Below are 24224 nucleotides of genomic sequence, written 5' to 3'. Positions count from 1 at the left end.
ATGTCATCCAAAGTTCATCGAGCAAACACACAAACACTGGACTACCACCGAACTTATCCCACAGCTTTGTCAAGTCTTCTCTTTGAAATGGAGGGTGTTACAGTGTTGATTGTTGGTGCTGGGCCAGCAGGCCTCGCAACGGCAGCATGCCTTAGCCAATTCTCGATTCCTTATGCCATCGTCGAGCGCGAGAGCTGTAGCGCGTCACTCTGGCGCAACCGCGCGTATGATCGCCTCAAGCTGCATCTCGCAAAGGAGTTCTATGAGTTGCCACACATGTCATACCCTGTAGATGCACCAACGTACATACCAAAAACCTTGTTTGTGAAGTACTTGGATGACTATGTTGAGCGTTTCAACATTCAACCAAAGTATCTCACCAGCGTGGAGTCATCCACATATGACAATGATGAAAAATATTGGTCCATTGTGGCAAAGGACATGTCAAAGTGCACCACAGTCAAGTTCACGGCGAAGTTTCTTGTTGTGGCATGTGGTGAGAATAGTGCAGAGAATATTCCAATGTTCCCTGGACTGGAAAACTTTCCAGGTGATGTTATCCACTCCTCAAGCTACAAGTCAGGCAAGAGCTACTCTGGCAAGAATGTATTGGTCATTGGATCTGGCAACTCCGGGATGGAAATTGCTTATGACCTTGCGACCCATGGTGCCAACACATCGATTGTTATACGAAGCCCGGTACGTACATGCACTATATATTTTCATTGGATGCATGAACTCAAACTCTTAGTATAGTTATTAATAGAATAGATGCAATTTTTAGTGTTATTACTAATAGGAAGTATTTCACATAGAAAAAGAGATGGACTGTTTTATATCACACAAAAACAACTGAAAGACTAGAGGAACCACATGACAAAAATTTATTTCTTGAAAGAAGAAATTCTATTTTTATAGTGCATACTTCAAAAGAGGTGTGACATGTTTTGTGGTTGCAGATTCATGTAATGACAAAGGAATTAATTCGTTTGGGGATGACACTTGCTCACCGTCTTCCATTGAATCTAGTGGATAAACTCCTTGTGATGGTAGCGTATTTAATATTTGGAGACCTGTCACAGCATGGCATCACAAGGCCAAAAATGGGTCCAATGACCCTCAAATCAGAAACAGGCCGATCTGCAGTAATTGATGTTGGGACTGTTGGATTGATCAAAAAAGTCATCATCAAAGTAAGTATATCCTTGACATGGCATAAATTTATAACATATGTTGATTTGATATGCCAAGTTATCAATGTATTTTTTATCTCCTAAAGGTTCAAGGGAGCATTAGTAAGATCAAGGGCAACATAATTAAATTTCAATGCAGCAAAAGAATGTCATTTGATGCAATTGTGTTTGCAACTCGATACAAAAGCACGGCAAATATGTGGCTCAAGGTAATATAGCTTGTGTTTGAACATGTCTGAGTTTGTTTTCTTGGTGTAACCATTATTAAATCTGCTAACAGGGTCTATGTGTTTTTAATCCAGAATGGTGAGAGCATGTTAAATGGCAACGGACTGCCCATCCAAAAATATCCGAATCATTGGAAAGGTGGAAATGGGCTTTACTGTGCTGGGTTGGCGAGGAGAGGATTAGCTGGTATTGCAACAGATGCCAAGAATATCGCTAATGACATCAAATCTATGATGGACTCTATGTCAAGTTAAATCATCTTTTACATGTATTTTACCATGGCAAGCATGCTAGAAGGTTGATTCTTTGAGAAATATATCCATTGTGTCACCTTTGTATCTAGCTTTTAGACAAGTAAATTTATGTTTATTTTAAGGTTCATATGAGCCCCGGAGAGATATGTACTATTATACTATAATCAAGGGCTATGTACTCTCATTACGCGGAGAGATTTCTAATTTTGGTTGAACCTACAACTGTGTATTATATTTTATTTACTTGAAATTATATGTGCAAAAGGCATGCGCTCAATACACTATTATCTATACCAAAATCTCTTGTGGCATGTTTACCCCATCAGTATACAACTGTAGGATGTAGTAATCACATCAGCCTAAAATAAATGCATAGTTCACTACATCCATCGCCGGTACTGTAGTGCTATTCAGTCTTAGAATGGCACTAGTTATCATCCCATGCATCTGCATGGGGTAGCTGACGTACTATAAATCATTAAAAATATTTGTGAACATATTTAGAAACTTAAAACTAAAACTTAGAACACCATATGACGGAAAACTACTATTTAGAACGTGTATTTGTGGTTACGTGATACACGTATCCTTAACTGTTGTGGACACAGTTTGTTGTGCCCGAAGCGCAGGGTTTGCAGTATGCAGTAAGTTTTCCATCGGCTGAGATCCAAGGTATCCATCCGCATATTCTTGGATATAAATTGCTTATTACCTTGCGACCATGGTGCCAATACTCCGATTGTTATACGAAGCCTGATATGTACTACATGCGCTATATATTTTCACTGGGTACATGAACACAATTTTTTAGTATAGTTACCACTGGAAGAGATCCATTTTTTTAGTATTATTACCATTGTTGAGGAAATCGTTAACTGGTAGCTGCTCGGTTGGTTGGGGAGTAGGGGATTAATAGGCTAATCGGAAAGTTAATCGGCCATTTAATCAATTACTCGGGTGATTAATCAGTTAATCGGCTACTCGGTGACCCTACGAGTAGGGATTAATCGGCAAGTTAACTGGTTAATCGGATGAATTCTTGAACAGGGATTATTACTAATAGAAAGTTTTCACATATATAAGAGATGGACTGTTTGATATGACGCACAAACAAACAAACGACTAGAGGAACTACATGACAAACAATTAACTTTTGCAAGAAGAAATTCTATGAAATTTTGTTTTATCATGCATGCTTCAGAATAGGTGTGACATGTCTTTTGGTTGCAGATTCATGTGATGACAACAGAATTTATTCAGTTGGGATGACACTTGCTCACCATCTTTCACTAAATCTAGTGAATAACCTCTTTGTGACGGCAGCGAATTTCATATTTGGAGACCTATGGAGGCATGGCATCACAAGGCCCAAAACCAAAAATGGATCACAACGACCCTCAAGTTAGAAACCTACCGATCCATAGTGATTGATGTTGGGACTTTTGGATTAATAAAAACATCATCATCAAAGTATTTGGAATATTTGGAGGAATCTGCCTCATTACTCATATTTTTATAGTTGAAAATAATAAATAGAACTTTTCTCTCATAATGTCAGTTTCTTTTCTAGTTGGCACTTCTAGAGAGATCCTAGTCATCTACCTAGATATATAGATCTGACTCAAATGCGCAATTATATATTTCAAAAATAAGGCACTTACATGACGAAGAAGGCGGCTACTTGCATATATACTGAATGTTCATTATATTTGAAGGCATAACAAGCAATCATTTGTTTTCTTTTTGGAGAAACACCAACATTGGATTTATAAAAGTGTCAATGGGATATATAGAACATCATTTGAATCAAAACAATAAGAAATCCTAAGTACCCTTTTTTACAATGTGAACTGACGGAATAAAGCATATATAGTGGATGAGCTTCTCCCAGTTTTGTCTATCGCTTTTATCAACTGATGACTCATTGGAATTTACTGACTTCCAAGACAAAATATACTCGGATGGCAAAGATTGCTAATGCCAAACTTGAATTAGCTAAAAGCAACTATAACCAGTAACTGAAATATGATATTAACACGCTCATGGATTGGCGGAGTGTACCTCTGTATTCCGATTTCCCTTTCTTCAAAATAGCACATTTAACTGATGCATTGTTCGAGCAATCTTCAAATCATTCAAAAAAATCTGAGGCATTGTTCGGCCAGCCTCCTGAGTATGACATGATGGGCCGGCCCCTTAAGCAAGGAGAAGAAGCAAGCAGGCCCAGCAATGACGAGCGAGGCCTCCACAAGTCCACAAGTCCACAAAAACAAAACCCGCCAATCCGCCATCCTGCTTCCTCCTCTAGGGTTTTACTATGCAGCACCGCCGTCTCCCTCCCCACCTCCGTCCCCCGCCGCCCCACCTCCTACCCGGCAGACCACCACCGAGGCCCGAGCCAGCGGCCATGACTGGCAAGAAGGACAAGTCCTCCAAGAAGCAGCCCAAGGGCAGCCGCCTGCCGCTCGGCGCCGACGCCGATGCGGTGGCCGACGCCGGGAAGCGTCGTCGCTCCGGCGCCGCCAAGCGCCACCAGGCCGAGGACGAGGAGTTCGTGCCCTCCTCCATCAGTGCCAAGATCCTCCGCGAGGCCCTCAAGCAGCAGGAGGAGCAACAGGAGGAGATCCTCCACGTACTATTCAGTCTTCGAATGGCACAAATTATCAACGTGTGAAACTACATGGGCTAGCTGACGTACTAATAAATCATTAAAAATATCTGTGAACTGATTTAGAAACTTAAATCTAAAAGTTGGAACACCATATGACAGAAAATTACTATTTAGAACGTGAATTTGTGGTTACATAAAAGAGATGCATTTTTTCAGTATTATTACTAATAGAAAGTATTTCACATATATAAGAGATGGACTGTTTTATATCACGCCCAAACGACAAACAACTAGAGGAACTACATGACAAAAAATAACAATTGAAAGAAGATATTCTATGAAATTTTGTTCTATTAGGAATGCTTCAAAAGAGGCGTGACATGTCTTTTGGTTGCAGATTCATGTGATGACAAGAGAATTAATTTAGCTGGGATGACACTTGCTCACTTTGTTTCACTAAATCTAGTGGGTGACCTCTTTGTGATGGTAGCGAATGTCATATTTGGAGATCGATCGAGGTATATGGAGTCACAAGGCCCAAAACCAAAAATGGTCGAATGACCCTCAAGTTAGAAACCAACCGACCCACAACGATTGAGTTGGGACAGTTGGATTAATAAACCCTTCACCCATCAAACCCTTTCAGCTCCTTGCGGATGGACGGTGCTTGGACACATTTCAAAACATGTACTCTAGTAGTCTGATTACCACTATACTTACATCTGGGTGCCGCTTATTTGCGTAGGACATGTTTGACCAATGTTGTGACCACGCAAGGGATAATGGGTACTTGTTGTGGGAGGACGCGAAGAAGATGCGGTTGATAGTGAGTGGGGAGTTCCACCAAGAAATGCGGGAGTTCCTCCGCACGCAAAAATGATCCAAGGGAAGTGACCATCTGGAAAGAAGAGAAGATGCTACTTGTCTGTACCACACGATCCTTCATGTGAGGAAGGCCTGAATATACCTACCCAGCACACAAGTCTTTAGAAGATCCAACTGCGGGAGGCAGAGTGGTAGTCTGATAGATGTTGAAATCATTTGGACTCGACGGTCGTAAATCGAATGTAATCATCTATTCGATAGGTTTAGTTTGCAGTTTGTGCCACGCTAAATGTAAGTCACAGAAGGTAGTGGATTATTCTGTTGGGCAAATCAAAATCCGATGAACTGTACGAGATCCACTTCTCCAGTTCAGTTTTGCATGGAAGTTGCGTACAATTGTGATTAATCTGTGTCAGTCAATTTGGAACCACACAAGTTTGCAAAACCGCATTGAGACAGGATTGACAATTTTGATTTTCAGTAAATTGGTTTATTATCTTTTTAACAAAATATATCCACACTCTGGTGTGTAGAGTTAAAAATACAATGAGCGTTCAATTTGATGTTCAGGCATAGGACAATATGCATGTACCAAAGTTGAAATATGGCCTCACATTAAACGAGTGTTCAGTATAGAAACAAATTTATATTAAAAAAATGGTTTCAAATATTTGAACTACATGACAAACAATTAACTTTTGCAAGAAGAAATTCTATGAAATTTTGTTTTATCATGCATGCTTCAGAAGAGGTGTGACATGTCTTTTGGTTGCAGATTCATGTGATGACAACAGAATTTATTCAGTTGGGATGACACTTGCTCACCATCTTTCACTAAATCTAGTGAATAACCTCTTTGTGACGGCAGCGAATTTCATATTTGGAGACCTATGGAGGCATGGCATCACAAGGCCCAAAACCAAAAATGGATCACAACGACCCTCAAGTTAGAAACCTACCGATCCATAGTGATTGATGTTGGGACTTTTGGATTAATAAAAAAATCATCATCAAAGTATTTGGAATGTTTGGAGGAATCTGCCTCATTACTCATATTTTTATAGTTGAAAATAATAAGTAGAACTTTTCTCTCATAATGTCGGTTTGTTTTCTAGTTGGCACTTCTAGAGAGATCCTAGTCATCTACCTAGATATATAGATCTGACTCAAATGCGCAATTATATATTTCAAAAATAAGGCACTTACATGACGAAGAAGGCGGCTACTTGCATATATACTGAATGTTCATTATATTTGAAGGCATAACAAGCAATCATTTGTTTCCTTTTTAGAGAAACACCAACATTGGATTTATAAAAGTGTCAATGGGATATATAGAACATCATTTGAATCAAGACAATAAGAAATCCTAAGTACCCTTTTTTACAATGTGAACTGACGGAATAAAGCATATATAGTGGATGAGCTTCTCCCAGTTTTGTCTATCGCTTTTATCAACTGATGACTCATTGGAATTTACTGACTTCCAAGACAAAATATACTCGGATGGCAAAGATTGCTAATGCCAAACTTGAATTAGCTAAAAGCAACTATAACCAGTAACTGAAATATGATATTAACACGCTCATGGATTGGCGGAATGTACCTCTGTATTCCGATTTCCCTTTTTTCAAAATAGCACATTTAACTGATGCATTGTTCGAGCAATCTTCAAATCATTCAAAAAAATCTGAGGCATTGTTCGGCCAGCCTCCTGAGTATGACATGATGGGCCGGCCCCTTAAGCAAGGAGAAGAAGCAAGCAGGCCCAGCAATGACGAGCGAGGCCTCCACAAGTCCACAAGTCCACAAAAACAAAACCCTCCAATCCGCCATCCTCCTTCCTCCTCTAGGGTTTTACTATGCAGCACCGCCATCTCCCTCCCCACCTCCGTCCCCCGCCGCCCCACCTCCTACCTGGCAGACCACCACCGAGGCCCGAGCCAGCGGCCATGACTGGCAAGAAGCACAAGTCCTCCAAGAAGCAGCCCAAGGGCAGCCGCCTGCCGCTCGGCGCCGACGCCGATGCGGCCAGGAAGCGTCGTCGCTCCGGCGCCGCCAAGCGCCACCAGGCCGAGGAGGAGGAGTTCGTGCCCTCCTCCATCGGCGCCAAGATCCTCCACGAGGCCCTCAAGCAGCTGCAGGAGCAACAGGAGGAGATCCTCCACGTACTATTCAGTCTTCGAATGGCACAAATTATCAACGTGTGAAACTACATGGGCTAGCTGACGTACTAATAAATCATTAAAAATATCTGTGAACTGATTTAGAAACTTAAATCTAAAAGTTGGAACACCATATGACGGAAAATTACTATTTAGAACGTGAATTTGTGGTTACATAGAAGAGATGCATTTTTTCAGTATTATTACTAATAGAAAGTATTTCACATATATAAGAGATGGACTGTTTTTTATCACGCCCAAACGACAAACAACTAGAGGAACTACATGACAAAAAATAACAATTGAAAGAAGATATTCTATGAAATTTTGTTCTATCAGGAATGCTTCAAAAGAGGCGTGACATGTCCTTTGGTTGCAGATTCATGTGATGAAAAGAGAATTAATTTAGCTGGGATGACACTTGCTCACTTTGTTTCACTAAATCTAGTGGGTGACCTCTTTGTGATGGTAGCGAATGTCATATTTGGAGATCGATCGAGGTATATGGAGTCACAAGGCCCAAAACCAAAAATGGTCGAATGACCCTCAAGTTAGAAACCAACCGACCCACAACGATTGAGTTGGGACAGTTGGATTAATAAACCCTTCACCCATCAAACCCTTTCAGCTCCTTGCGGATGGACGGTGCTTGGACACATTTCAAAACATGTACTCTAGTAGTCTGATTACCACTATACTTACATCTGGGTGCCGCTTATTTGCGTAGGACATGTTTGACCAATGTTTTGACCACGCAAGGGATAATGGGTACTTGTTGTGGGAGGACGCGAAGAAGATGCGGTTGATAGTGAGTGGGGAGTTCCACCAAGAAATGCGGGAGTTCCTCCGCACGCAAAAATGATCCAAGGGAAGTGACCATATGGAAAGAAGAGAAGATGCTACTTGTCTGTACCACACGATCCTTCATGTGAGGAAGGCCTGAATATACCTACCCAGCACACAAGTCTTTAGAAGATCCAACTGCGGGAGGCAGAGTGGTAGTCTGATAGATGTTGAAATCATTTGGACTCGACGGTCGTAAATCGAATGTAATCATCTATTCGATAGGTTTAGTCTGCAGTTCGTGCCATGCTAAATGTAAGTCACAGAAGGTAGTGGATTATTCTGTTGGGCAAATCAAAATCCGATGAACTGTACGAGATCCACTTCTCCAGTTCAGTTTTGCATGGAAGTTGCGTACAATTGTGATTAATCTGTGTCAGTCAGTTTGGAACCACACAAGTTTGCAAAACCGCATTGAGACAGGATTGACAATTTTGATTTTGCGTAAATTGGTTTATTATCTTTTTAACAAAATATATCCACACTCTGGTGTGTAGAGTTAAAAATACAATGAGCGTTCAATTTGATGTTCAGGCATAGGACAATATGCATGTACCAAAGTTGAAATATGGCCTCACATTAAACGAGTGTTCAGTATAGAAACGAATTTATATTAAAAAATGGTTTCAAATATTTGAACTAAAGTTCCACTTCTTTTTGTTCACAACATCGAACGGCTCGTTGTGTTGACACCAAAGGTATGGCAATGGTCGTCAACTCAACCGGAGGCAAAACCAAAACTGACCATCATACAACTGAACCGGATGCAAAACTAGCCGACAAAACCGGTTAACATGGTTGGTAACAAATCCTTCTCAGATGATTGCTTCCTTTTGTCATCCACATTATATTTGACTTTGCCTATAAATGTGTGTTTGGAAATCAGACTTATCCTCATCATATCCTATATCGTATACAAAGAGGAAGAAACACTTGAATATTATTAGAGTAGTAATTGTCATTGGTGATGATGCAAAAGGAAAGAAACATGAAGAATCTTTAATCTACACATAAAAAAGATGGTCGATAAGTTTCCAATACCAACAATCGATCAACGGTGTGTTTCCTACCTATTTTGTATCAGTACACGCCTTCACAACCAACAACGGCTCCATTTTTAGATGGAAATACTCCTACACACTAGGATTAGGCCTCAATAAATATTTACCTTTTTCATCCCTCAATCCATAAAACGGATTGGCCCATGAAGGATACCAGTATATATATGCCCCCATACACGAGCATGTCATCCAAAGTTCATCGAGCAAACACACAAACACTGGACTACCACCGAACTTATCCCACAGCTTTGTCAAGTCTTCTCTTTGAAATGGAGGGTGTTACAGTGTTGATTGTTGGTGCTGGGCTAGCAGGCCTCGCAACGGCAGCATGCCTTAGCCAATTCTCAATTCCTTATGCCATCGTCGAGCGCGAGAGCTGTAGCGCGTCACTCTGGCGCAACCGCGCGTATGATCGCCTCAAGCTGCATCTCGCAAAGGAGTTCTGTGAGTTGCCACACATGTCATACCCTCTAGATGCACCAACGTACATACCAAAAACCTTGTTTGTGAAGTACTTGGATGACTATGTTGAGCGTTTTAACATTCAACCAAAGTATCTCACCAGCGTGGAGTCATCCACATATGACAATGATGAAAAATGTTGGTCCATTGTGGCAAAGGACATGTCAAAGTGCACCACAGTCAAGTTCACGGCGAAGTTTCTTGTTGTGGCAAGTGGTGAGAATAGTGCAGAGAATATTCCAATGTTCCCTGGACTGGAAAACTTTCCAGGTGATGTTATCCACTCCTCAAGCTACAAGTCAGGCAAGAGCTACTCTGGCAAGAATGTATTGGTCATTGGATCTGGCAACTCCGGGATGGAAATTGCTTATGACCTTGCGACCCATGGTGCCAACACATCGATTGTTATACGAAGCCCGGTACGTACATGCACTATATATTTTCATTGGATGCATGAACGCAAACTCTTAGTATAGTTATTAATAGAATAGATGCAATTTTTAGTGTTATTACTAATAGGAAGTATTTCACATAGAAAAAGAGATGGACTGTTTTATATCACACACAAACAACTGAAAGACTAGAGGAACCACATGACAAAAATATATTTCTTGAAAGAAGAAATTCTATTTTTATAGTGCATACTTCAAAAGAGGTGTGACATGTTTTGTGGTTGCAGATTCATGTAATGACAAAGGAATTAATTCGTTTGGGGATGACACTTGCTCACCATCTTCCATTGAATCTAGTGGATAAACTCCTTGTGATGGTAGCGTATTTAATATTTGGAGACCTGTCACAGCATGGCATCACAAGGCCAAAAATGGGTCCAATGACCCTCAAATCAGAAACAGGCCGATCTGCAGTAATTGACGTTGGGACTGTTGGATTGATCAAAAAAGGCATCATCAAAGTAAGTATATCCTTGACATGGCATAAATTTATAACATATGTTGATTTGATATGCCAAGTTATCAATGTATTTTTTATCTCCTAAAGGTTCAAGGGAGCATTAGTAAGATCAAGGGCAACATAATTAAATTTCAATGCAGCAAAAGAATGTCATTTGATGCAATTGTGTTTGCAACTGGATACAAAAGCACGGCAAATATGTGGCTCAAGGTAATATAGCTTGTGTTTGAACATGTCTGAGTTTGTTTTCTTGGTGTAACCATTATTAAATCTGCTAACAGGGTCTATGTGTTTTTAATCCAGAATGGTGAGAGCATGTTAAATGGCAACGGACTGCCCATCCAAAAATATCCGAATCATTGGAAAGGTGGAAATGGGCTTTACTGTGCTGGGTTGGCGAGGAGAGGATTAGCTGGTATTGCAACAGATGCCAAGAATATCGCTAATGACATCAAATCTATGATGGACTCTATGTCAAGTTAAATCATCTTTTACATGTAGTTTACCATGGCAAGCATGCTAGAAGGTTGATTCTTTGAGAAATATATCCATTGTGTCACCTTTGTATCTAGCTTTTAGACAAGTAAATTTATGTTTATTTTAAGGTTCATATGAGCCCCGGAGAGAGATGTACTATTATACTATAATCAAGGGCTATGTACTCTCATTACGCGGAGAGATTTCTAATTTTGGTTGAACCTACAACTGTGTATTGTATTTTATTTACTTGAAATTATATGTGCAAAAGGCATGCGCTCAATACACTATTATCTATACCAAAATCTCTTGTGGCATGTTTACCCCATCAGTATACAACTGTAGGATGTAGTAATCACATCAGCCTAAAATAAATGCATAGTTCACTACATCCATCGCCGGTACTGTAGTGCTATTCAGTCTTAGAATGGCACTAGTTATCATCCCATGCATCTGCATGGGGTAGCTGACGTACTATAAATCATTAAAAATATTTGTGAACATATTTAGAAACTTAAAACTAAAACTTAGAACACCATATGACGGAAAACTACTATTTAGAACGTGTATTTGTGGTTACGTGATACACGTATCCTTAACTGTTGTGGACACAGTTTGTTGTGCCCGAAGCGCAGGGTTTGCAGTATGCAGTAAATTTTCCATCGGCTGAGATCCAAGGTATCCATCCGCATATTCTTGGATATAAATTGCTTATTACCTTGCGACCATGGTGCCAATACTCCGATTGTTATACGAAGCCTGATATGTACTACATGCGCTATATATTTTCACTGGGTACATGAACACATTTTTTTAGTATAGTTACCACTGGAAGAGATCCATTTTTTTAGTATTATTACCATTGTTGAGGAAATCGTTAACTGGTAGCTGCTCGGTTGGTTCGGGAGTAGGGGATTAATAGGCTAATCGGAAAGTTAATCGGCCATTTAATCAATTACTCGGGTGATTAATCAGTTAATCGGCTACTCGGTGACCCTACGAGTAGGGATTAATCGGCAAGTTAACTGGTTAATCGGATGAATTCTTGAACAGGGATTATTACTAATAGAAAGTTTTCACATATATAAGAGATGGACTGTTTGATATGACGCACAAACAAACAAACGACTAGAGGAACTACATGACAAACAATTAACTTTTGCAAGAAGAAATTCTATGAAATTTTGTTTTATCATGCATGCTTCAGAAGAGGTGTGACATGTCTTTTGGTTGCAGATTCATGTGATGACAACAGAATTTATTCAGTTGGGATGACACTTGCTCACCATCTTTCACTAAATCTAGTGAATAACCTCTTTGTGACGGCAGCGAATTTCATATTTGGAGACCTATGGAGGCATGGCATCACAAGGCCCAAAACCAAAAATGGATCACAACGACCCTCAAGTTAGAAACCTACCGATCCATAGTGATTGATGTTGGGACTTTTGGATTAATAAAAAAATCATCATCAAAGTATTTGGAATGTTTGGAGGAATCTGCCTCATTACTCATATTTTTATAGTTGAAAATAATAAGTAGAACTTTTCTCTCATAATGTCGGTTTGTTTTCTAGTTGGCACTTCTAGAGAGATCCTAGTCATCTACCTAGATATATAGATCTGACTCAAATGCGCAATTATATATTTCAAAAATAAGGCACTTACATGACGAAGAAGGCGGCTACTTGCATATATACTGAATGTTCATTATATTTGAAGGCATAACAAGCAATCATTTGTTTCCTTTTTGGAGAAACACCAACATTGGATTTATAAAAGTGTCAATGGGATATATAGAACATCATTTGAATCAAGACAATAAGAAATCCTAAGTACCCTTTTTTACAATGTGAACTGACGGAATAAAGCATATATAGTGGATGAGCTTCTCCCAGTTTTGTCTATCGCTTTTATCAACTGATGACTCATTGGAATTTACTGACTTCCAAGACAAAATATACTTGGATGGCAAAGATTGCTAATGCCAAACTTGAATTAGCTAAAAGCAACTATAACCAGTAACTGAAATATGATATTAACACGCTCATGGATTGGCGGAGTGTACCTCTGTATTCCGATTTCCCTTTTTTCAAAATAGCACATTTAACTGATGCATTGTTCGAGCAATCTTCAAATCATTCAAAAAAATCTGAGGCATTGTTCGGCCAGCCTCCTGAGTATGACATGATGGGCCGGCCCCTTAAGCAAGGAGAAGAAGCAAGCAGGCCCAGCAATGACGAGCGAGGCCTCCACAAGTCCACAAGTCCACAAAAACAAAACCCGCCAATCCGCCATCCTCCTTCCTCCTCTAGGGTTTTACTATGCAGCACCGCCGTCTCCCTCCCCACCTCCGTCCCCCGCCGCCCCACCTCCTACCCGGCAGACCACCACCGAGGCCCGAGCCAGCGGCCGTGACTGGCAAGAAGCACAAGTCCTCCAAGAAGCAGCCCAAGGGCAGCCGCCTGCCGCTCGGCGCCGACAACGATGCGGTGGCCGACGCCGGGAAGCGTCGTCGCTCCGGCGCCGCCAAGCGCCACCAGGCCGAGGAGGAGGAGTTCGTGCCCTCCTCCATCAGCGCCAAGATCCTCCGCGAGGCCCTCAAGCAGCAGCAGGAGCAATAGGAGGAGATCCTCCACGTACTATTCAGTCTTCGAATGGCACAAATTATCAACGTGTGAAACTACATGGGCTAGCTGACGTACTAATAAATCATTAAAAATATCTGTGAACTGATTTAGAAACTTAAATCTAAAAGTTGGAACACCATATGACGGAAAATTACTATTTAGAACGTGAATTTGTGGTTACATAGAAGAGATGCATTTTTTCAGTATTATTACTAATAGAAAGTATTTCACATATATAAGAGATGGACTGTTTTTTATCACGCCCAAACGACAAACAACTAGAGGAACTACATGACAAAAAATAACAATTGAAAGAAGATATTCTATGAAATTTTGTTCTATCAGGAATGCTTCAAAAGAGGCGTGACATGTCTTTTGGTTGCTGATTCATGTGATGACAAGAGAATTAATTTAGCTGGGATGACACTTGCTCACTTTGTTTCACTAAATCTAGTGGGTGACCTCTTTGTGATGGTAGCGAATGTCATATTTGGAGATCGATCGAGGTATATGGAGTCACAAGGCCCAAAACCAAAAATGGTCGAATGACCCTCAAGTTAGAAACCAACCGACCCACAACGATTGAGTTGGGACAGTTGGATTAATAAACCCTTCACCCATCAAACCCTTTCAGCTCCTTGCGGATGGACGGTGCTTGGACACATTTCAAAACATGTACTCTAGTAGTCTGATTACCACTATACTTACATCTGGGTGCCGCTTATTTGCGTAGGACATGTTTGACCAATGTTGTGACCACGCAAGGGATAATGGGTACTTGTTGTGGGAGGACGCGAAGAAGATGCGGTTGATAGTGAGTGGGGAGTTCCACCAAGAAATGCGGGAGTTCCTCCGCACGCAAAAATGATCCAAGGGAAGTGACCATCTGGAAAGAAGAGAAGATGCTACTTGTCTGTACCACACGATCCTTCATGTGAGGAAGGCCTGAATATACCTACCCAGCACACAAGTCTTTAGAAGATCCAACTGCGGGAGGCAAAGTGGTAGTCTGATAGATGTTGAAATCATTTGGACTCGACGGTCGTAAATCGAATGTAATCATCTATTCGATAGGTTTAGTCTGCAGTTTGTGCCATGCTAAATGTAAATCACAGAAGGTAGTGGATTATTCTGTTGGGCAAATCAAAATCCGATGAACTGTACGAGATCCACTTCTCCAGTTCAGTTTTGCATGGAAGTTGCGTACAATTGTGATTAATCTGTGTCAGTCAGTTTGGAACCACACAAGTTTGCAAAACCGCATTGAGACAGGATTGACAATTTTGATTTTCAGTAAATTGGTTTATTATCTTTTTAACAAAATATATCCACACTCTGGTGTGTAGAGTTAAAAATACAATGAGCGTTCAATTTGATGTTCAGGCATAGGACAATATGCATGTACCAAAGTTGAAATATGGCCTCACATTAAACGAGTTCAGTATAGAAACGAATTTATATTAAAAAAATGGTTTCAAATATTTGAACTAAAGTTCCACTTCTTTTTGTTCACAACATCGAACGGCTCGTTGTGTTGACACCAAAGGTATGGCAATGGTCGTCAACTCAACCGGAGGCAAAACCAAAACTGACCATCATACAACTGAACCGGATGCAAAACTAGCCGACAAAACCGGTTAACATGGTTGGTAACAAATCCTTCTCAGATGATTGTTTCCTTTTGTCATCCACATTATATTTGACTTTGCCTATAAATGTGTGTTTGGAAATCAGACTTATCCTTATAATATCCTATATCGTATACAAAGAGGAAGAAACACTTGAATATTATTAGAGTAGTAATTGTCATTGGTGATGATGCAAAAGGAAAGAAACATGAAGAATCTTTAATCTACACATAAAAAAGATGGTCGATAAGTTTCCAATACCAACAATCGATCAACGGTGTGTTTCCTACCTATTTTGTATCAGTACACGCCTTCACAACCAACAACGGCTCCATTTTTAGATGGAAATACTCCTACACACTAGGATTAGGCCTCAGTAAATATTTACCTTTTTCATCCCTCAATGCATAAAACAGATTGGCCCATGAAGGATACCAGTATATATATGCCCCCATACACGAGCATGTCATCCAAAGTTCATCGAGCAAACACACAAACACTGGACTACCACCGAACTTATCCCACAGCTTTGTCAAGTCTTCTCTTTGAAATGGAGGGTGTTACAGTGTTGATTGTTGGTGCTGGGCCAGCAGGCCTCGCAACGGCAGCATGCCTTTGCCAATTCTCAATTCCTTATGCCATCGTCGAGCGCGAGAGCTGTAGCGCGTCACTCTGGCGCAACCGCGCGTATGATCGCCTCAAGCTGCATCTCGCAAAGGAGTTCTGTGAGTTGCCACACATGTCATACCCTGTAGATGCACCAACGTACATACCAAAAACCTTGTTTGTGAAGTACTTGGATGACTATGTTGAGCGTTTCAACATTCAACCAAAGTATCTCACCAGCGTGGAGTCATCCACATATGACAATGATGAAAAATGTTGGTCCATTGTGGCAAAGGACATGTCAAAGTGCACCACAGTCAAGTTCACGGCGAAGTTTCTTGTTGTGGCAAGTGGTGAGAATAGTGCAGAGAATATTCCAATGTTCCCTGGACTGGAAAACTTTCCAGGTGATGTTATCCACTCCTCAAGCTACAAGTCAGGCAAGAGCTACTCTGGCAAGAATGTATTGGTCATTGGATCTGGCAACTCCGGGATGGAAATTGCTTATGACCTTGCGACCCATGGTGCCAACACATCGATTGTTATACGAAGCCCGGTACGTACATGCACTATATATTTTCATTGGATGCATGAACGCAAACTCTTAGTATAGTTATTAATAGAATAGATGCAATTTTTAGTGTTATTACTAATAGGAAGTATTTCACATAGAAAAAGAGATGGACTGTTTTATATCACACACAAACAACTGAAAGACTAGAGGAACCACATGACAAAAATTTATTTCTTGAAAGAAGAAATTCTATTTTTATAGTGCATACTTCAAAAGAGGTGTGACATGTTTTGTGGTTGCAGATTCATGTAATGACAAAGGAATTAATTCGTTTGGGGATGACACTTGCTCACCGTCTTCCATTGAATCTAGTGGATAAACTCCTTGTGATGGTAGCGTATTTAATATTTGGAGACCTGTCACAGCATGGCATCACAAGGCCAAAAATGGGTCCAATGACCCTCAAATCAGAAACAGGCCGATCTGCAGTAATTGATGTTGGGACTGTTGGATTGATCAAAAAAGGCATCATCAAAGTAAGTATATCCTTGACATGGCATAAATTTATAACATATGTTGATTTGATATGCCAAGTTATCAATGTATTTTTATCTCCTAAAGGTTCAAGGGAGCATTAGTAAGATCAAGGGCAACATAATTAAATTTCAATGCAGCAAAAGAATGTCATTTGATGCAATTGTGTTTGCAACTGGATACAAAAGCACGGCAAATATGTGGCTCAAGGTAATATAGCTTGTGTTTGAACATGTCTGAGTTTGTTTTCTTGGTGTAACCATTATTAAATCTGCTAACAGGGTCTATGTGTTTTTAATCCAGAATGGTGAGAGCATGTTAAATGGCAACGGACTGCCCATCCAAAAATATCCGAATCATTGGAAAGGTGGAAATGGGCTTTACTGTGCTGGGTTGGCGAGGAGAGGATTAGCTGGTATTGCAACAGATGCCAAGAATATCGCTAATGACATCAAATCTATGATGGACTCTATGTCAAGTTAAATCATCTTTTACATGTAGTTTACCATGGCAAGCATGCTAGAAGGTTGATTCTTTGAGAAATATATCCATTGTGTCACCTTTGTATCTAGCTTTTAGACAAGTAAATTTATGTTTATTTTAAGGTTCATATGAGCCCCGGAGAGAGATGTACTATTATACTATAATCAAGGGCTATGTACTCTCATTACGCGGAGAGATTTATAATTTTGGTTGAACCTACAACTGTGTATTGTATTTTATTTACTTGAAATTATATGTGCAAAAGGCATGCGCTCAATACACTATTATCTATACCAAAATCTCTTGTGGCATGTTTACCCCATCAGTATACAACTGTAGGATGTAGTAATCACATCAGCCTAAAATAAATGCATAGTTCACTACATCCATCGCCGGTACTGTAGTGCTATTCAGTCTTAGAATGGCACTAGTTATCATCCCATGCATCTGCATGGGGTAGCTGACGTACTATAAATCATTAAAAATATTTGTGAACATATTTAGAAACTTAAAACTAAAACTTAGAACACCATATGACGGAAAACTACTATTTAGAACGTGTATTTGTGGTTACGTGATACACGTATCCTTAACTGTTGTGGACACAGTTTGTTGTGCCCGAAGCGCAGGGTTTGCAGTATGCAGTAAGTTTTCCATCGGCTGAGATCCAAGGTATCCATCCGCATATTCTTGGATATAAATTGCTTATTACCTTGCGACCATGGTGCCAATACTCCGATTGTTATACGAAGCCTGATATGTACTACATGCGCTATATATTTTCACTGGGTACATGAACACAATTTTTTAGTATAGTTACCACTGGAAGAGATCCATTTTTTTAGTATTATTACCATTGTTGAGGAAATCGTTAACTGGTAGCTGCTCGGTTGGTTCGGGAGTAGGGGATTAATAGGCTAATCGGAAAGTTAATCGGCCATTTAATCAATTACTCGGGTGATTAATCAGTTAATCGGCTACTCGGTGACCCTACGAGTAGGGATTAATCGGCAAGTTAACTGGTTAATCGGATGAATTCTTGAACAGGGATTATTACTAATAGAAAGTTTTCACATATATAAGAGATGGACTGTTTGATATGACGCACAAACAAACAAACGACTAGAGGAACTACATGACAAACAATTAACTTTTGCAAGAAGAAATTCTATGAAATTTTGTTTTATCATGCATGCTTCAGAAGAGGTGTGACATGTCTTTTGGTTGCAGATTCATGTGATGACAACAGAATTTATTCAGTTGGGATGACACTTGCTCACCATCTTTCACTAAATCTAGTGAATAACCTCTTTGTGACGGCAGCGAATTTCATATTTGGAGACCTATGGAGGCATGGCATCACAAGGCCCAAAACCAAAAATGGATCACAACGACCCTCAAGTTAGAAACCTACCGATCCATAGTGATTGATGTTGGGACTTTTGGATTAATAAAAAAATCATCATCAAAGTATTTGGAATGTTTGGAGGAATCTGCCTCATTACTCATATTTTTATAGTTGAAAATAATAAGTAGAACTTTTCTCTCATAATGTCGGTTTGTTTTCTAGTTGGCACTTCTAGAGAGATCCTAGTCATCTACCTAGATATATAGATCTGACTCAAATGCGCAATTATATATTTCAAAAATAAGGCACTTACATGACGAAGAAGGCGGCTACTTGCATATATACTGAATGTTCATTATATTTGAAGGCATAACAAGCAATCATTTGTTTCCTTTTTGGAGAAACACCAACATTGGATTTATAAAAGTGTCAATGGGATATATAGAACATCATTTGAATCAAGACAATAAGAAATCCTAAGTACCCTTTTTTACAATGTGAACTGACGGAATAAAGCATATATAGTGGATGAGCTTCTCCCAGTTTTGTCTATCGCTTTTATCAACTGATGACTCATTGGAATTTACTGACTTCCAAGACAAAATATACTCGGATGGCAAAGATTGCTAATGCCAAACTTGAATTAGCTAAAAGCAACTATAACCAGTAACTGAAATATGATATTAACACGCTCATGGATTGGCGGAGTGTACCTCTGTATTCCGATTTCCCTTTTTTCAAAATAGCACATTTAACTGATGCATTGTTCGAGCAATCTTCAAATCATTCAAAAAAATCTGAGGCATTGTTCGGCCAGCCTCCTGAGTATGACATGATGGGCCGGCCCCTTAAGCAAGGAGAAGAAGCAAGCAGGCCCAGCAATGACGAGCGAGGCCTCCACAAGTCCACAAGTCCACAAAAACAAAACCCGCCAATCCGCCATCCTCCTTCCTCCTCTAGGGTTTTACTATGCAGCACCGCCGTCTCCCTCCCCACCTCCGTCGCCCGCCGCCCCACCTCCTACCCGGCAGACCACCACCGAGGCCCGAGCCAGCGGCCATGACTGGCAAGAAGCACAAGTCCTCCAAGAAGCAGCCCAAGGGCAGCCGCCTGCCGCTCGGCGCCGACGCCGATGCGGTGGCCGACGCCGGGAAGCGTCGTCGCTCCGGCGCCGCCAAGCGCCACCAGGCCGAGGAGGAGGAGTTCGTGCCCTCCTCCATCAGCGCCAAGATCCTCCGCGAGGCCCTCAAGCAGCAGCAGGAGCAACAGGAGGAGATCCTCCACGTACTATTCAGTCTTCGAATGGCACAAATTATCAACGTGTGAAACTACATGGGCTAGCTGACGTACTAATAAATCATTAAAAATATCTGTGAACTGATTTAGAAACTTAAATCTAAAAGTTGGAACACCATATGATGGAAAATTACTATTTAGAACGTGAATTTGTGGTTACATAGAAGAGATTCATTTTTTTCAGTATTATTACTAATAGAAAGTATTTCACATATATAAGAGATGGACTGTTTTATATCACGCCCAAACGACAAAAAACTAGAGGAACTACATGACAAAAAATAACAATTGAAAGAAGATATTCTATGAAATTTTGTTCTATCAGGAATGCTTCAAAAGAGGCGTGACATGTCTTTTGGTTGCAGATTCATGTGATGACAAGAGAATTAATTTAGCTGGGATGACACTTGCTCACTTTGTTTCACTAAATCTAGTGGGTGACCTCTTTGTGATGGTAGCGAATGTCATATTTGGAGATCGATCGAGGTATATGGAGTCACAAGGCCCAAAACCAAAAATGGTCGAATGACCCTCAAGTTAGAAACCAACCGACCCACAACGATTGAGTTGGGACAGTTGGATTAATAAACCCTTCACCCATCAAACCCTTTCAGCTCCTTGCGGATGGACGGTGCTTGGACACATTTCAAAACATGTACTCTAGTAGTCTGATTACCACTATACTTACATTTGGGTGCCGCTTATTTGCGTAGGACATGTTTGACCAATGTTGTGACCACGCAAGGGATAATGGGTACTTGTTGTGGGAGGACGCGAAGAAGATGCGGTTGATAGTGAGTGGGGAGTTCCACCAAGAAATGCGGGAGTTCCTCCGCACGCAAAAATGATCCAAGCGAAGTGACCATCTGGAAAGAAGAGAAGATGCTACTTGTCTGTACCACACGATCCTTCATGTGAGGAAGGCCTGAATATACCTACCCAGCACACAAGTCTTTAGAAGATCCAACCGCGGGAGGCAGAGTGGTAGTCTGATAGATGTTGAAATCATTTGGACTCGACGGTCGTAAATCGAATGTAATCATCTATTCGATAGGTTTAGTCTGCAGTTTGTGCCATGCTAAATGTAAGTCACAGAAGGTAGTGGATTATTCTATTGGGCAAATCAAAATCCGATGAACTGTACGAGATCCACTTCTCCAGTTCAGTTTTGCATGGAAGTTGCGTACAATTGTGATTAATCTGTGTCAGTCAGTTTGGAACCACACAAGTTTGCAAAACCGCATTGAGACAGGATTGACAATTTTGATTTTCAGTAAATTGGTTTATTATCTTTTTAACAAAATATATCCACACTCTGGTGTGTAGAGTTAAAAATACAATGAGCGTTCAATTTGATGTTCAGGCATAGGACAATATGCATGTACCAAAGTTGAAATATGGCCTCACATTAAACGAGTGTTCAGTATAGAAACGAATTTATATTAAAAAAATGGTTTCAAATATTTGAACTAAAGTTCCACTTCTTTTTGTTCACAACATCGAACGGCTCGTTGTGTTGACACCAAAGGTATGGCAATGGTCGTCAACTCAACCGGAGGCAAAACCAAAACTGACCATCATACAACTGAACCGGATGCAAAACTAGCCGACAAAACCGGTTAACATGGTTGGTAACAAATCCTTCTCAGATGATTGTTTCCTTTTGTCATCCACATTATATTTGACTTTGCCTATAAATGTGTGTTTGGAAATCAGACTTATCCTTATAATATCCTATATCATATACAAAGAGGAAGAAACACTTGAATATTATTAGAGTAGTAATTGTCATTGGTGATGATGCAAAAGGAAAGAAACATGAAGAATCTTTAATCTACACATAAAAAAGATGGTCGATAAGTTTCCAATACCAACAATCGATCAACGGTGTGTTTCCTACCTATTTTGTATCAGTACACGCCTTCACAACCAACAACGGCTCCATTTTTAGATGGAAATACTCCTACACACTAGGATTAGGCCTCAATAAATATTTACCTTTTTCATCCCTCAATCCATAAAACAGATTGGCCCATGAAGGATACCAGTATATATATGCCCCCATACACGAGCATGTCATCCAAAGTTCATCGAGCAAACACACAAACACTGGACTACCACCGAACTTATCCCGCAGCTTTGTCAAGTCTTCTCTTTGAAATGGAGGGTGTTACAGTGTTGATTGTTGGTGCTGGGCCAGCAGGCCTCGCAACGGCAGCATGCCTTAGCCAATTCTCAATTCCTTATGCCATCGTCGAGCGCGAGAGCTGTAGCGCGTCACTCTGGCGCAACCGCGCGTATGATCGCCTCAAGCTGCATCTCGCAAAGGAGTTCTGTGAGTTGCCACACATGTCATACCCTGTAGATGCACCAACGTACATACCAAAAACCTTGTTTGTGAAGTACTTGGATGACTATGTTGAGCGTTTCAACATTCAACCAAAGTATCTCACCAGCGTGGAGTCATCCACATATGACAATGATGAAAAATGTTGGTCCATTGTGGCAAAGGACATGTCAAAGTGCACCACAGTCAAGTTCACGGCGAAGTTTCTTGTTGTGGCAAGTGGTGAGAATAGTGCAGAGAATATTCCAATGTTCCCTGGACTGGAAAACTTTCTAGGTGATGTTATCCACTCCTCAAGCTACAAGTCAGGCAAGAGCTACTCTGGCAAGAATGTATTGGTCATTGGATCTGGCAACTCCGGGATGGAAATTGCTTATGACCTTGCGACCCATGGTGCCAACACATCGATTGTTATACGAAGCCCGGTACGTACATGCACTATATATTTTCATTGGATGCATGAACGCAAACTCTTAGTATAGTTATTAATAGAATAGATGAAATTTTTAGTGTTATTACTAATAGGAAGTATTTCACATAGAAAAAGAGATGGATTGTTTTATATCACACACAAACAACTGAAAGACTAGAGGAACCACATGACAAAATTTTATTTCTTGAAAGAAGAAATTCTATTTTTATAGTGCATACTTCAAAAGAGGTGTGACATGTTTTGTGGTTGCAGATTCATGTAATGACAAAGGAATTAATTCGTTTGGGGATGACACTTGCTCACCGTCTTCCATTGAATCTAGTGGATCAACTCCTTGTGATGGTAGCGTATTTAATATTTGGAGACCTGTCACAGCATGGCATCACAAGGCCAAAAATGGGTCCAATGACCCTCAAATCAGAAACAGGCCGATCTGCAGTAATTGATGTTGGGACTGTTGGATTGATCAAAAAAGGCATCATCAAAGTAAGTATATCCTTGACATGGCATAAATTTATAACATATGTTGATTTGATATGACAAGTTATCAATGTATTTTTTATCTCCTAAAGGTTCAAGGGAGCATTAGTAAGATCAAGGGCAACATAATTAAATTTCAATGCAGCAAAAGAATGTCATTTGATGCAATTGTGTTTGCAACTGGATACAAAAGCACGGCAAATATGTGGCTCAAGGTAATATAGCTTGTGTTTGAACATGTCTGAGTTTGTTTTCTTGGTGTAACCATTATTAAATCTGCTAACAGGGTCTATGTGTTTTTAATCCAGAATGGTGAGAGCATGTTAAATGGCAACGGACTGCCCATCCAAAAATATTCGAATCATTGGAAAGGTGGAAATGGGCTTTACTGTGCTGGGTTGGCGAGGAGAGGATTAGCTGGTATTGCAACAGATGCCAAGAATATCGCTAATGACATCAAATCTATGATGGACTCTATGTCAAGTTAAATCATCTTTTACATGTAGTTTACCATGGCAAGCATGCTAGAAGGTTGATTCTTTGAGAAATATATCCATTGTGTCACCTTTGTATCTAGCTTTTAGACAAGTAAATTTATGTTTATTTTAAGGTTCATATGAGCCCCGGAGAGAGATGTACTATTATACTATAATCAAGGGCTATGTACTCTCATTACGCGGAGAGATTTCTAATTTTGGTTGAACCTACAACTGTGTATTATATTTTATTTACTTGAAATTATATGTGCAAAAGGCATGCGCTCAATACACTATTATCTATACCAAAATCTCTTGTCGCATGTTTACCCCATCAGTATACAACTGTAGGATGTAGTAATCACATCAGCCTAAAATAAATGCATAGTTCACTACATCCATCGCCGGTACTGTAGTGC

At 40.3% G+C, this 24224-nt stretch overlaps 4 protein-coding genes across 4 annotated transcripts; all 4 read left to right on the top strand.

The window, feature by feature from the left end:
- LOC147987688 (putative indole-3-pyruvate monooxygenase YUCCA10) lies at positions 1-1675 on the top strand. The gene is made up of 4 exons (XM_087540404.1): positions 1-699; positions 960-1193; positions 1280-1402; positions 1496-1675. Exons 1-4 carry the CDS (start codon positions 1-3, stop codon positions 1673-1675), a joined length of 1236 nt encoding a protein of 411 aa, XP_087396530.1.
- A 7687-nt stretch (positions 1676-9362) lies between these two features.
- On the top strand, positions 9363-11037 carry LOC147987687 (putative indole-3-pyruvate monooxygenase YUCCA10). Its single transcript, XM_087540403.1, has 4 exons — positions 9363-10061; positions 10322-10555; positions 10642-10764; positions 10858-11037. The coding sequence occupies exons 1-4, from the start codon at positions 9363-9365 to the stop codon at positions 11035-11037; spliced, it is 1236 nt and encodes a 411-aa protein (XP_087396529.1).
- Positions 11038-15751: 4714 nt separating this feature from the next.
- On the top strand, positions 15752-17425 carry LOC147987686 (putative indole-3-pyruvate monooxygenase YUCCA10). The gene is made up of 4 exons (XM_087540402.1): positions 15752-16450; positions 16711-16944; positions 17030-17152; positions 17246-17425. The coding sequence occupies exons 1-4, from the start codon at positions 15752-15754 to the stop codon at positions 17423-17425; spliced, it is 1236 nt and encodes a 411-aa protein (XP_087396528.1).
- Positions 17426-22142: 4717 nt separating this feature from the next.
- Positions 22143-23817, top strand: LOC147987685 (putative indole-3-pyruvate monooxygenase YUCCA10). Its single transcript, XM_087540401.1, has 4 exons — positions 22143-22841; positions 23102-23335; positions 23422-23544; positions 23638-23817. The coding sequence occupies exons 1-4, from the start codon at positions 22143-22145 to the stop codon at positions 23815-23817; spliced, it is 1236 nt and encodes a 411-aa protein (XP_087396527.1).
- Positions 23818-24224: the final 407 nt, after the last annotated feature.

Source organism: Triticum urartu, chromosome 2A, assembly GCF_056163025.1.
Source record: "Triticum urartu cultivar PI428250 chromosome 2A, HENAU_Tu73, whole genome shotgun sequence".
Lineage (NCBI taxonomy): Eukaryota > Viridiplantae > Streptophyta > Magnoliopsida > Poales > Poaceae > Triticum > Triticum urartu.
Note: the sequence above shows the minus strand (reverse complement) of the source record. Positions and strands in the feature narration are given on the sequence as shown.